General features: G+C 38.8%; 1 protein-coding gene across 2 annotated transcripts in view; it reads left to right on the top strand.

The window, feature by feature from the left end:
• The window catches only part of COL5A3 (collagen type V alpha 3 chain), a 119,920-nt gene that overhangs the window by 59,693 nt on the left and 46,776 nt on the right, over positions 1 to 13,451 (top strand). Inside the window, exons 5-6 of one of the 2 annotated variants that reach the window (XM_072399637.1) lie at positions 5,957 to 6,088; positions 10,025 to 10,225. In XM_072399637.1, the coding sequence (XP_072255738.1) occupies positions 5,957 to 6,088; positions 10,025 to 10,225 (333 nt within the window). The remainder of the gene's footprint in view (positions 1 to 5,956; positions 6,089 to 10,024; positions 10,226 to 13,451) is intronic. The other variant, XM_072399638.1, reaches the window with a different exon arrangement.

Below are 13,451 nucleotides of genomic sequence, written 5' to 3'. Positions count from 1 at the left end.
CGAGATATGTTCCCTTGAGTTAAGTGGCAAAGCAAAAGACGTGAGACCTTAGTGCAGGGACATTGACTATATAAGACTTGGTAGTTAACCAAACCACAAGCTAATGACCTAGGAATTTTAAAATTTGCACAATTATGTCTGGGTAGAAAATTTGAATGGGAATCAGATGAGTGGAGAAGGACAGGTCACTCAGGTCTGTTCTCAGCAAGTCTAGGGCTGTGTAACAAGGAAAACATGACATGCATTAGCTTTTTTTAATTACAGAACATATAGAGTAACACAAGGAAACTCAGCTTTGACACAGGGCAACGTGGCAGTCTGTGCTGAAATTGAAGCTTAGGCAAACATAGTGGCTGCCTAGTCTATTCATGTCTATGGACAGTCCACCTATTGGGGTACATTATACCATAGGATGTTATATTTCCTCTATATAGAATCCAGATACTTTACTGTATTGTGTGGATGGATATGGTCTACTTTCAGACATTGATATAGAAGTTTGCTATATATTATGTAAATGTAAAAGAAAATAGTATAAATGAGTTATTGTGTTAAATAGTGAATATTGAAGGTACAACCATGGTGGTCTCCATGATGGCCTCAGTGGTGGTCTGGGAACAATATAACTCTTGGGTGTGTAATTTGCTAAAACCCGGTCTGACTTAAATTCTGACTTATTTATTCTGCCAATAAAATCCACCAAGCAAGGCCTGAATGTAACCATATCGTGTCCAATAGAAGAGTTAGGATTTTGTTTTTATAATGGTCTTTCTGGGTACCTAATAAAGTGACCAGACAGTCATCTCTACATGAGACTCCTATGCATTGCAATGCTAAAGAAAATCTGTCTTTGCTGGGAAACTTTCCATAGAAACAGAATACAAACTCAACCCATGAAAAAAATATTAAGCTAGTCACTGTCCACTCCATCTTCTCCCCCTCCCCTCCCTCCCTGACCCACTTTTCTAAATACTTGGGTTCACCAGGGAGAAACAAAACTCTTTCTGGCATCTGAGTTTTTGTACGCCTCTGTAGGACTGTAGCCAGCTTGCAGGGCGTGGAGAGTGGACGAGAGCTCTGATTTAACTATAGTGCAATTAAGAGAACCTTTCCCTGGATTTCCTCCGCAGGCCGATAAGTGATTGTTCTTTTTGATTGATGTAATGAGCTGAGTATTTTTCACATTACATGTACATGACAGTAAAATAAATATGTCGACTGTTTCCCAGCATCCTGTTCTGGGTCTCTCTGTACTGATATGTTCTATGTCAGTGCAGCTTGGCGGTAATGTCTTGTGATGTCACTCCTACAATGTAGAAAAATCTTTTTTCTGTGATTTAAGGGTCCACTAAACCAGAAACAGGATACAATTCTGAGCCATATGTATAAAGATGGTTTTATAGGTTCTTTTTAATTACATTGAAATGCTTGGTTACATTTTAATGCTTTCTTAACAAGGAATAAAAAAAACATTCCTGAACTAGTGTGATGCACAGTAGGGCCTTCTTAGAAAAGAAGATATCTACATTTCCATTACGCATTACAAAGTATCATCTTGCAAATGATAATTCACTTTCCTTAGTGAATGAAGTGAGAATTCACTTTGCAAAAATACACGATCATTTGCTGAAATCAGCAAGGAAATAATCTACTTTGCCAGCCATGGTAATGGGTTACCAGCCTATATGCCTTTAGTAAATCAACCCCATTGAGTTTATTCCTCCTTATTCAATATTGGGTGAAGCCATGGTAATCATTCCTTATTTGCCCCTAGAAGTAATGCACATTTGTTGTTCTGTAATCCAGTAGAGGAGAACTACCCTAGGTTAGACTTCAACTGCTTTTTTGCTATCCTTTCTAGATATTCTAATATATTTTAAAGACGTATTTATCAGAGCACAATGGAGCAAATAAGAGAAATTTATTGTAAAGGTTTACAAACACAATATGATATATCTTCTTGTTTTGCTTACATTGGGTTACATCACCATTGCTCCACTGCCACATGTATAGTTTCCAACGGTCTCTCATGTGGAACACTTGTTTTTCTTTTGGAACTGAATTCATATCTTCGTCTTTTTCCTTGGATGTTTTTCTAGTCTCATGTATACAAAAATATATAAAAAATGCATTTTTTTCCCCATGGAAGGTTTGCATTTTTAGTTCCCCCACCATTATTACAATTGGTAATAATTGAGAAGCTGTGATGGCCGAGGCACAAGCAAGTTTCACATCGTTGGAGTTAGGAAGTTTTTGTTTCTCCAGGGAAAGTCAGCAAAGGACATTCACACTGAGATGTCACAAACACTGGGGGAGAAGTGTCCTTCCTTTCCCTGGAGAAACAAAAACTTCATGACGGTCCATAACTCCAACGAGGTGAAACTTGCTTGTGCCTCTGCCGTCACAGCTTCTCACCAATAGAAAAAACAGTTTTAGGAATTACAAATACCTGATATTTGCACATTCCCATTGGATAGATGGCTGTCGGACACAGGAGGACTCCTGCTGTGAAATACCTTGTGGTTGGCCACTGCAGCCAATACAGAACAGGATCCATTAGTTGGTATGGCAGCATTGGAGTGAAGAAGAGCTATGAAGTCAGTAGGGATTCCCCTAAGATTGTTCTTTGCCTCTTTAAAAAATCTCACTTTTCCAAAACCCAAATGAAAGGAATGGATGTTCCACTATTTATTTTACTATCTCTTGTGTTCATTTTGCATTATTTTATTTATGCTCAGAGAAAAAAGTTGTTTTTGCCAGAAAGAAGGGATCAGAGCCCAGAGAATATAGGATAGAAACCAAATTACATTTTTTGGCTGTCCAGTTACTCTGCAGCGTATTCCGGGTCGAAGTAATATTCACTCTAATCGCTCACAGGCTCTAAATCACTGCAGTCATAGCTGTTCTCCCAACGATATCATTTTTCATATTTTTCAGTACTGCCCACTGGGGAAATTTCAGTATTTTGTTTTTTTTCCAAATGCGGACATATTTTTATATGTTAGTTTTATGTGTTTTTACTTTCTTCTAAATCAGATGTCTGCACAAAATGCACAGATAATTTACAAGGAGCTGAAAAAATCTTGCTTCATTTTGATGCATAGTTTACATTTTTTGTCCTGCAGCTGACCATACATACAAAGAATTTGTTGTTATTATTATATAGATTATTAGCACCATGGCACCAGCACCTTCTATGGTGCTTTGTATATTCATATGATATATATATATATATATATATATATATATATATATATATATATATATATGGTACATTTATTCATTTACTTACATGGTACAAACTAGAGCAATACATATAATTCCCTTATGTAGAACAATACAAGCACGGATTAGTCCAAGGACAGTGTACAGTCTAAAATAAGAGATAAAACCCCGGTAAAAGTATTTGGTGGGTTGCATACAAGTTGGTAGCAGAATCCTGCTTAGGTAATAGAGGACAAGGCCAAACATGATCCATCTTGACCTTGTGTCTATAGCTTGCCAAGTTTCCCAGGCAAAATGATATTCTTGCTTGAAGAGGTATGTTTTTAGGTCTTGAGGGATGTTGGGTGCTTCATGGATTTTTGAAGGGCATTCTATACAAAAGGCCAGGCACATGCAAAGTCCTGGATGCAGAGTTGGGTTGTGTTGACAGGAGTAGACAAGAGAAGTTAATTTCTAGAATGGTTGTATATAAATGGCAAAGTTATTGCTCTTGTGAGATTCCTAACCAGGGTTCCTCAAGATGTTGCTAGGTGTTCCTTGTTCTGCGGCTGATTGACCTCCCAGTTTATGAAGCCTGAGCAGCTGCATGACTCCAATTAGGGTATTGGTGGAGAGGTGGGCATTCTTTCCACGGGTTAATAATGGAAGAGTCTATTCACACTAATCCCCAATAAATTGAAATTTTTTGTTTTCATCTGAACATTTTTCAATGGTTCCCCAAGCATAAAATGTTTGAAAAAGGCTGGTATACACCATAGGACAAAGGTTTTATTCTTTTCTAGCACCTGCAAAAAATACTTTTGGTAAAATATTAGTCTATGTAAAAGTGATATTTTACTTATAAGTAAGCCAGGTGGGTTTCTTGAATTATGTCTTGGATGATCCAACAGTGAGATTCCATCTTACCAACGACTTAACGAGATTTAGCACCACTGCTGTAACTTTATTCAGGAGGAGTGGGAGCTGGAATTGTATTTGTTGCTTTAAGTATTATAGAGGTGTTCCCTCCTTCTGAAGAAGGACGCAATCATACAACAATCAATTTTGTCGCTCATCTTTTTGACTGGCAGAACTACAAGTGAACAAACTAGCTAATTTTGCTGCAAGTGGGGTTAATGACTGTGTCTCAGTTGTTCCTTCCAGCTCTGGCTTAATCTCCAAATTTCCAGACCCCCCCTCCCTTCCTCTTTTTTATTTTATTTTATTTAATGCCCACGGCGAATCAGACGTGTTTGTCATCTGCAGCTGTGTTGTATGGGAACAGCACATCAGGCTGAATGAGACCCAGAGCAGATGATAGAAGATACTGGGGGGAGACATGATGAGTGCCTGTGAAATCAGCCCAGGAACTTTGCTTGTCCTTGTTAATGAAGATATATACATTGTACCTTTCTCATGGAGGGTTGTTTATGTACATGGAAAAGGCAATTATAAAACTGGAATTAGGCCATTTTTTGTAATGCCAAAAGTTGGGGAAGGGTCTGGTGAAGGTGAACTGTAACTGTATGTATATAAAACATGTCAAACTCTCAAATTAAAGATGATTGGGATTCACTCACAGTTCATAAGCATGTCAGTTCATGATCTGTCCCAAGTTCACTTTTACCAGGTGGGAAAAGAAACCATTTAGGATTTTTTATCTTTGACATTTGTATGGGATAATCAGGGAAATAATTTGTATAGTCGCAAACACCTTTCATGAAACACGTCCTCTTTACTCAGCCACTCCCAATATATCTAATGCAGGTTAGAAACTTCAATATTTGCATCCTTCTTCTCCTTTCCTATTAATCTCTCCTTACCCTATACAATCATTCCATTCTCCTATTTACCTTTCTCCCTACACCTCCCAGCTAATATCACCTGGGATTCTCCTGTACTTCAGCTCCTACAAAGAATATGCAATCAGGAGAGCATTGATGAATTTCTTCAACGCAATACTGCTTTTCACTATTTTCTCTACTCTCCTCCCCTATTCACCATTTTTCGGACTTCTTGTGTGCACTCTGTTCTCTTCTCTCCTGACCTGTTTCTTCATTTCTTCCATCTACCCTCCACACCTACTTTCTACATCCTTTTCGATCGTTTCCTTACTTTTTCCTTCTACTCTCTATACCTTTTCCACTTTTTTCCTGCCATTGGCACCTTTTCTTTTTTGCAATTTTTACCATTTCTCTTCTCTATATCCTTCCCCCAACTATATACTCCCCTATCCGCCAATCCCCACCTCTCTCTTCTCCTATTTACTCTCTTCTCCTTTTTTCACCTCTCCACCTATTTTTATACCTGCCAACTCCTTTTTTTCCTCTCCGTGCCTAATAATTCCTCATTAAATCTGTTCTTCTTTCCCTTCCCTTATACACTTTCTTTTTCTTCTTTCTCTTCTCTTTTTCTTCACTTTCTCTTCTCCTCTCCTTTAGTCACTTTTCTCATACTTTCTCCTCTCCCTTTTACTGTGCACTTTAATCACCTTTCCTCTTTTTCCCCATATACTTCTATAATCACTCCTCCCTTCCCCTTTACACCTCCGCTATCCTCTTCTCCTTTTCTCTGTTCCCTTGTCTCCTCATTTTCTGCACACTCCATTTCTTTTTATCTTGATATTGTTTTTATTGGAAAAGTTAACGGCTCCATAACATAAAAATACAGTAACTGATGAAGCATATTACATAATTGAGTTAAAAGGTATACAATTCTATAATCATATACTAATCGTCTTCTTTTTCTGCAGGGTGACATCCAGCAGCTGATGATAGTCCCTGACCCCAGGGCTGCCAGTGAATACTGTAGCACATATATGCCTAGCTGTGAATCTGCGCTACTGTATGGCTTACAAGCACAAGACCCAATATTCCCTGAACAGGTAAGATATACCCTCACAAGGTCACAACGTTCATAACATTCCTACCGTGGATTTCTGTTGCACTGCTACATTTTGATAACTGTAATAATATTGACTTTATGTCTCAACTATAACTAGCAGCTAAAACTGTTCTTGTTGGCACACTTTTCATACATATGCCCCATGGAATGAATATATGGTTGAGCTTGTGTACCTCTGTAAATAAATCTGAAACCTTCTGAAACTTTTGCACATACAACATTCAGTTCCAACTAAACTCCCACATTTGAGCCACATTTATACGTTTCACTAGGTTAAGTGTGAATAATCCCTTGCTAGAGAATTTGTTTAGTAAATCAACCCCAATGACTTTGTCAATCTATTGGGGGTATTTTATTAAAGTAATTCTGTTCACTAATTGGGGTGAATTATCATTCTGCAAGAAATATTTAATTTAGCTAAGTGAATGTGGTGATTTCAATTTTCAAAGAATGCCCAATTTCATTCTATTTACTAAGTTCTATATACCTTAAAGGGGATAGCTTACTTTATGTGAACAGATAGATTCATTTAACATAGAATTGCTTCTTCTTCATTGTCCAATCAGTAGGCTGCAGGTGGAGAGGCAACACAAAAAGTGTTGTCACTCTCCGTACTATGCTGTCTAACACAGATATACAATTCACACAACTGGCTGAACAGAATTGCACATAATTTGGCCGAATATGTACAGTATAATAAATGGTTTGAGTTAAGATTTAATAAGTATTAATTTTGATGTATAGTCCTTTTAGAAAAAACATAGACATGTGTACTTGGTAAATAAAAACATCGACTGACATGGAAACAGTGGACAACACACACAAAAAAAAAAGCAAGCGTGCAATCGGCAGCCAACATACGCCCGGTTAAGCAGCAAGGTTCCCACCAGGCAGTGCAGGCGTGAAATGGAAAAGGTTCTTGGCAGGGGTGAACCCCTTGCTCTGCGCCAGGATTTTCATTCAGCAGATGGGATGTCCGGGCCGCCACAGCTGGAAGAGTAACAGCTGGGCCAAAGGGCTGGGTCTAGCTGTGTATCATTCACATGAGCGTGACTCACAGCACTGGCATGTACGGCTGTGGAGGCAGCAAGGAAAACCAGGCCTGGCAGATGTGTCATCAGCACCCCTGGGGAACAAACCCCATCTTCTCATAGCTCAGCACTATTCAGGCCCTATGGTCTATCCATCACAGTGATGAATTCACACAAAACTGGGTCAGTGCTGCAAAAACAACAAACATTCATAAATGGAAAAACAGATTAATGCAGGATTAAGATAGCATTAGTAGGGTTCAATAACCCTAGAAAGTGAACTTTCACAAATATCTTTGTATTAATCTCTGGTTTCAATTCCAAAAAGAAAATCAAATAGGGACAAGTTGGGTCAGTTTTTGGGGCACTTGGCTTTCCCTTGTTAACATGACCCCCGCTCCAGTTGCTAAAATGGGGATGGGGAAACTAGGATGTATAAGAAAAATGGGGAATGAATTCCTGCAGATATAAAAGTATGATCTGTGATGGTATTTTAACCAGTCAATGTGCAGATAAACACATGAACATTATTATTACAAACATGGGACATAGCTCTTCTTAAGCCTAATATTATACTGATTCTGCCACTTAAAGAGGAGGTAAACCCAAAAACAAAAAAAAATACTCTTATCTTCAATCCTGCAGAGCAGTCAATCCGCCTGGAGGGTTATTCCATCGGGTCCTGCATCGTCTTCGGGCCGGTGCGCCAGGCTCCGCCATCTTCCTACTGTTCCTAGCCAGTAGATTGTTCTGACCTAATTCCCCCTGGCCGATCCAGCCTAATGCCAGCTGGCAACGCGCAGCTCCGGAGCCGCGGGATGCCGGCTGGGATTAGGCCAGAACAAACTACCGGAGCCGCATGTCGCTCTTGAGCCTCCTCTTGCTGTGACTCTCTTCACTATGTAAATAGGAAAGCCCCCTGACGGGAAATCCATCTCCTACGCAATGCATACAGAGGAGAAGGATTTACCCTTCAGAAGGCGTTCCTGGTGTGAGGTGGAGCCATTAGGGCGGGACTAGTGTGCTCCTGCCCACCCCATAAATGGCCCAGTGCCAGAAAAAGTTTGCGGACCTCTGGCCTAGGCGATCAAAAATAAGGGGGCAGTGACTAACCCTTTTTTTTTTAAATGCATTTAAAAAAAGACAAACAGAATTTTTTACTTTACATTAAAAGGTTGTCTACCCTTTTATGTAAAGTAAAAATTTTGAGCCTAGGTACGCTTTAAATAGTTCTGGCACACAGTTTGCATGCAGCGATTGTCAAATCTTTACCAATGTCTTGTCTATTTGACAGGTGTTAGACAAGAAAAAGAATCAAGTGAAATCTTCCCAATGGGGACACTGGAAACCTATGTTGCTTTACACACACAGTAGAAGTTCTGATCAAATCAGATTTTAAAGGCCAGGGAAGGCACAACCTTAAATTTTCAATTTAGAGACCTAAAGTGAGCTCCCATATTGTTTTAACCCAAAGGATAACCCTGTGTGGTACTCATTGCCTCTTGGATTTAGGCCTCAACAAATCTGAGCAACTGAGTCCATTGTAAACAGAATTATGATGTATGAGGAGCTATATCATTACTCCTGTCATACAAGCACAGTATATAAGCTGTATTGAGAGAGTAGAAGTCACCCTTGTAGAATGTATAGCTAAGCCAGGATGTCGTTCACATGCTGACACCGTCAATCTCGCGGCTGCACCTGCTGGGTACAGGCCATGAAGGAAAGGGTTTCTCTGGATCTCAGCTTAGCACGCCTTTAGATATGCACTGGGGAATCATCCCTGCCAAGAATTATGTATGAAATATCCCAGATCAGAGCTGAGCCAGCCTTGTTCCCTCTGTTCAGCTCCTGTGGATCATAGACACTTATCATTTTGTTGCTTCGTTTACTGTTATACTTTCCACTGTAACCATGGTATATTTTATTTCTAAATATATTTGTCTCCTCTGTACTGCTAAATGAACTGGTGTCAGGACAGGTAAAGTGAGACTACAACCACAACTTTTTGTTGGCTTTGGATAAAGTGGAAAAAGGTTAGGACTTTGTTGGCTTTGTATGGCTGCATTCATCTCCACTGGGAAGATTGCTCTTTAATTTCTGAAAATAAAAAAAATACCCATTCCACACTCTATTTAAGATCAGATAAAAAACTTGGCTGAGGGTAAACCTTCAAAATAAAGTGAAAGTAGAAAACAGTAAGTCCAGGCTAGAACTAAACAGGTACCCACTGGAAAAGAATGGATTTTTTCAATGAACAATAAAATTCAATTCTAGGATCATTAGCCACCTACCATTAACTTCTTGCATTTCTCTCAGCCCTCCTATTGCTCTGCAAAACTAGTTGTTAGGATGGGTAGTCAACTTTCAGTCTCAATCATAGACGTTTTTTCAGGTTGATGATCTGTGGCTGGTTGTAGAAGTTCCTGTGCAGTCAGAGGGCAGATTTGTAAACTTGCTCCCCAACATTTGCCTTCCAATGTATCCACAATTAAACTGTTCAGGAATTCCATACATTTACCTGCATAGAATAAAGGAGTCAATATCACTGTATCATTATAAAAAAAATCTGTAACAAATGTCCATTTCATAGTCCTAATTTTAAAGTTTATTAAAAATTTTGTGGTCCATCAATGGGTATGGAACTAAAGGTAGTTTTAATTGCAAATTATTCAATGGCTCCTCCTAAAGTTAATTTTTTTTCTGACCACTTCTCTTCTATTTTCGGTCTACCTTTAAATCCTTGTATCTGCATCTTTTATATATTCTTTTGTTTTGTGGTTGGGTCTATGCTATTCTTTTTTGGTGTATATTGTATGTAATTTTCTTGGTTTATATTCAATTTCTTTTTCCGGTGTCTCCCTTTCACATTCCTTTTATTCAAGCTTCTCTTGGCCCAACAGTCCACTCCAGAGCCTGTCCCTCGCAAAAAGGGCAAGGGGAAAGGTAAAAAGAAGGACCGTAAGGGCAAAAAGAAGAGGAAAAAGTCTATAGTTGAGCAGACAGAGCTGGTGCCCACTACTGTCATAAGCACAACACAAGGATTTACTACCTCAACTGTTACCGAGCCACTGACTGTCTTTATGGTAACCACCTCTATGCCCGCATGATGCCAACATACTTGCCAGTCTCCATTGTGCCTCTAGAGACTGTCAGCAATCCATCACTGTCCCTGATATAATTCATTAACAACATACAGCTAGCAAAACATTTTCCATGATCTCATCCAGAACTAACATCATCTAAAGAAATGTTCTGACATTCTGGAATGCTGTGTTTATGTCATTAGAAATTGCTTTCAATAATGTTTTTGTAACCAGGCCAAAGTGACTTGAGAATTGTGATTTTGAAGTAATCATACTGGTAGTGTAGAAGTTAGGGCATGTAAAAATTAAATTTTAGTTCTGAGTTAAATTTTATATTATTATTTTAAACTAAAACCTTGGTATTTAATAATTCACTTCCTTTTGTATGCCTTTTCAGGCACTTTTGTGTCTGGAAATATCAGATTGTAAAGAGATTTTACTTGTCATGGGAGAATAGCGGTTACATTCATGTCTATGGAAAGATGTTGTGTCAGTGTATATGAGCAGATTTCTGTATAGGTCTTTGCATAGGGCTTCTTGAGATGGCCCACATTTATACAGACAGAACAAAAACTGATAGCAGAACGGAGTGACAATTTTTCTTATTCAGTTTTGATTGTACTGATATATTGAGTCGATATGCCGCTGGTTACTATAATTGATGCTCTTGATGTGATACTACATTTAGCCTTCTAAATGGGGCCAATTTAGGAGAGATTCAGGAAATGTGTGATTTTTTTTTAAAGGTAAGAAACAGCAGGTGTGTTGGTGCAGGTGTGGCACATCTAGGTGTAGCCAGGAAAAAAAGCTTAGCCTTTAGGAAAGTATCATCCATAAAATGTATGGCTCCCAATTGGCAGGCCATGTGTAGTCAGGTACATGAAAAATTGGGATATTAGAGGAAGTTAGCTTTAGCCAAAGCGTAAGACTAATGCCAAGTCAAGTTTAAATTAAAAGGTCAGATATGAAAGCAAATAAGAAGCCAAGGGAGGAGGAGTAAGCTGTAGACCATGTGCAGATTGCTCACAACTCTCAGCAACGGGTCAACATGATAAGCTACCTTCAGGATCAAAAAAAGTGGAACTAAAAATGAGGTTGTATAGGCTTCAGGCATATCTGCCCTACTTTATACACTCCAAAAAAACAGGAGTGTTTTGGACCTCATCTAATGTACTCATAGACCTTTGGCTAGACAGTGCACATCCATGTCCAAGTGCATGGCACCGGTAAAACTGGCAAACCAGCCTAGCATTGTAATTTGCACATTAAATACTTAGGCATCCTGCTCAAAAAGAATAAGACATCTCAGTGGAAAAACTTTCTCTTAGCTTCAAGATTAAATTAGGAATCAATTTAACAGGGACATCATAAAAAAGTGTCCAAAGTTCCAAGGAATGGTGTAACTAATATGGACATGGCGAGATGATGTCACCCAACTGTTTTTGATGGTAGTATAGTTTCTACTAACATAGGTAGTATGTTAAGATGTATCTTATGTTATTCCTATGGAAAATTCTGTTTCCTGCTAACACCAAAAACCAAAAACTTTCAGGTGCAGAAAAGATATCTACAATAACCAATATAATACCCATAAATTAAAATCATGCTAATCAATTTGCTAAATAGTAATAGGCCAAAGGAGAAAAAGTTTCTCCAGCTTCCCTCCAGGTATCTTGACCATAAATGGGATTGACTAATTGACCTTAGGTGTAATGCTTATATTTAAGGCCAGCTTTTCATTAGCAGACCACCTGCAAAGAGTTAAACGGGGGTTGGCAGACTAAGATGACCAATCCAGGATTTATGATCGCAGTTTGTGCCAGGTTACATCCATAACATTGCTTTTTCACAACATGTGACATCTGTTTTCCACCCTCTCATCCTGGCACTAACTGCTCCCGAAAAGCTTGTGAATTCCCATGTCATTAGCTAAAACCTCATCTCATTTCATCCTTGTGCTCATGACACCCATTGATCTATCTGTGTCCCGCGTCTTGGGCTGGGCCGTTTCTGCAAGGAGCATGTTGTGACAAGACTCTGGTCACCTCTGCAACAACTGGCAGCTGATCATTTTCCACTGCAATAAACCTTTTCCTAAATGGGGAAAAATTAGAAAGACACAGATGTTACCATAGCAAGTACAGTAATTCTTTCTATTGCACAGCAGTAAAGTGACACTCATACTGACACATTCATGAAGAATGCCATGGAATATAAACTTCCCACCAGGAGATGACCTGTTTATAAAATCTAGAGCTAAGGGAACACAGTGGTGAGCCCAAAAACAAACAGTCGGCATTGGCATTTAGGTCTGCCAAAATTACTATAGGATTGGCTGGAGTGGCTATAATTTTATTTTATGATATTATTAAAATAAAGATTAATGCACACAATTGGGCTCATTTATATACTTCCTTTAACTTTGGAGATTAAATACTTCTTGACTTTGCATAAAAATACCCCACTATGCATACATATTGCACTTTATGTATTAACAAGCAGAACATGGCTTATTGTTGGTATATGGCTATAGATATAGGAGTCCTAATCATCTGTTACTTTAATTACCATTCATTCTAAATGGCACTCCAGCACAAATACTGTGGCAAAAACAAATTCTCCATTACAACAATACACTGCAATTCAAATACTTAAATACCCTGTGTCTTGTGGTGCATTGCATTGCCTAAAAGAAATGTATTAGTGCTCATTAAGCACCCATTAAAAGTGAGCCAGGGGTGGACCGAGTTCATCAAAGTGTATCTAAAGTAACTGTTTTCCGTTTTTGCTTTGGATAAAGTAGAAAAAGATTTTGGCTTTAGATATAGTTCCGCTCTTCTGGCACACAGTGATTACCGGTCTGGCCAAGCATTTGCATTCTTGGGGAAAAAACATTTTATACTCATAGTCAAATTGTTGTTGTTGTGGGGCCACAATCTAATCTTTTTGGACTATATAATAACATTATCTACAAAGGGAAGGTAACATGAGCCACCCAATGGGGTGTGCTGAGTAGTCTCCAGTAAACAGCTAATATCAAGTCATAATCAACAGTAGAAGGTGATCCAAGAACGTTAAATCGATAGACTGGAGTTATAACAGAAACAACTATTTCGATTCTCATAGGGTTCAACTAGGGGTCAACATCACTGCAAGCATTCTTTTTAGGAGGATCTGAAATGCAGAGTGTAGCACAGATGCAACAGACAGGTAGCACACATTCTAC

The sequence above is a fragment of the Pyxicephalus adspersus genome, chromosome 2, assembly GCF_032062135.1.
Source record: "Pyxicephalus adspersus chromosome 2, UCB_Pads_2.0, whole genome shotgun sequence".
Classification (NCBI taxonomy): Eukaryota; Metazoa; Chordata; class Amphibia; order Anura; family Pyxicephalidae; genus Pyxicephalus; species Pyxicephalus adspersus.
Note: the sequence above shows the minus strand (reverse complement) of the source record. Positions and strands in the feature narration are given on the sequence as shown.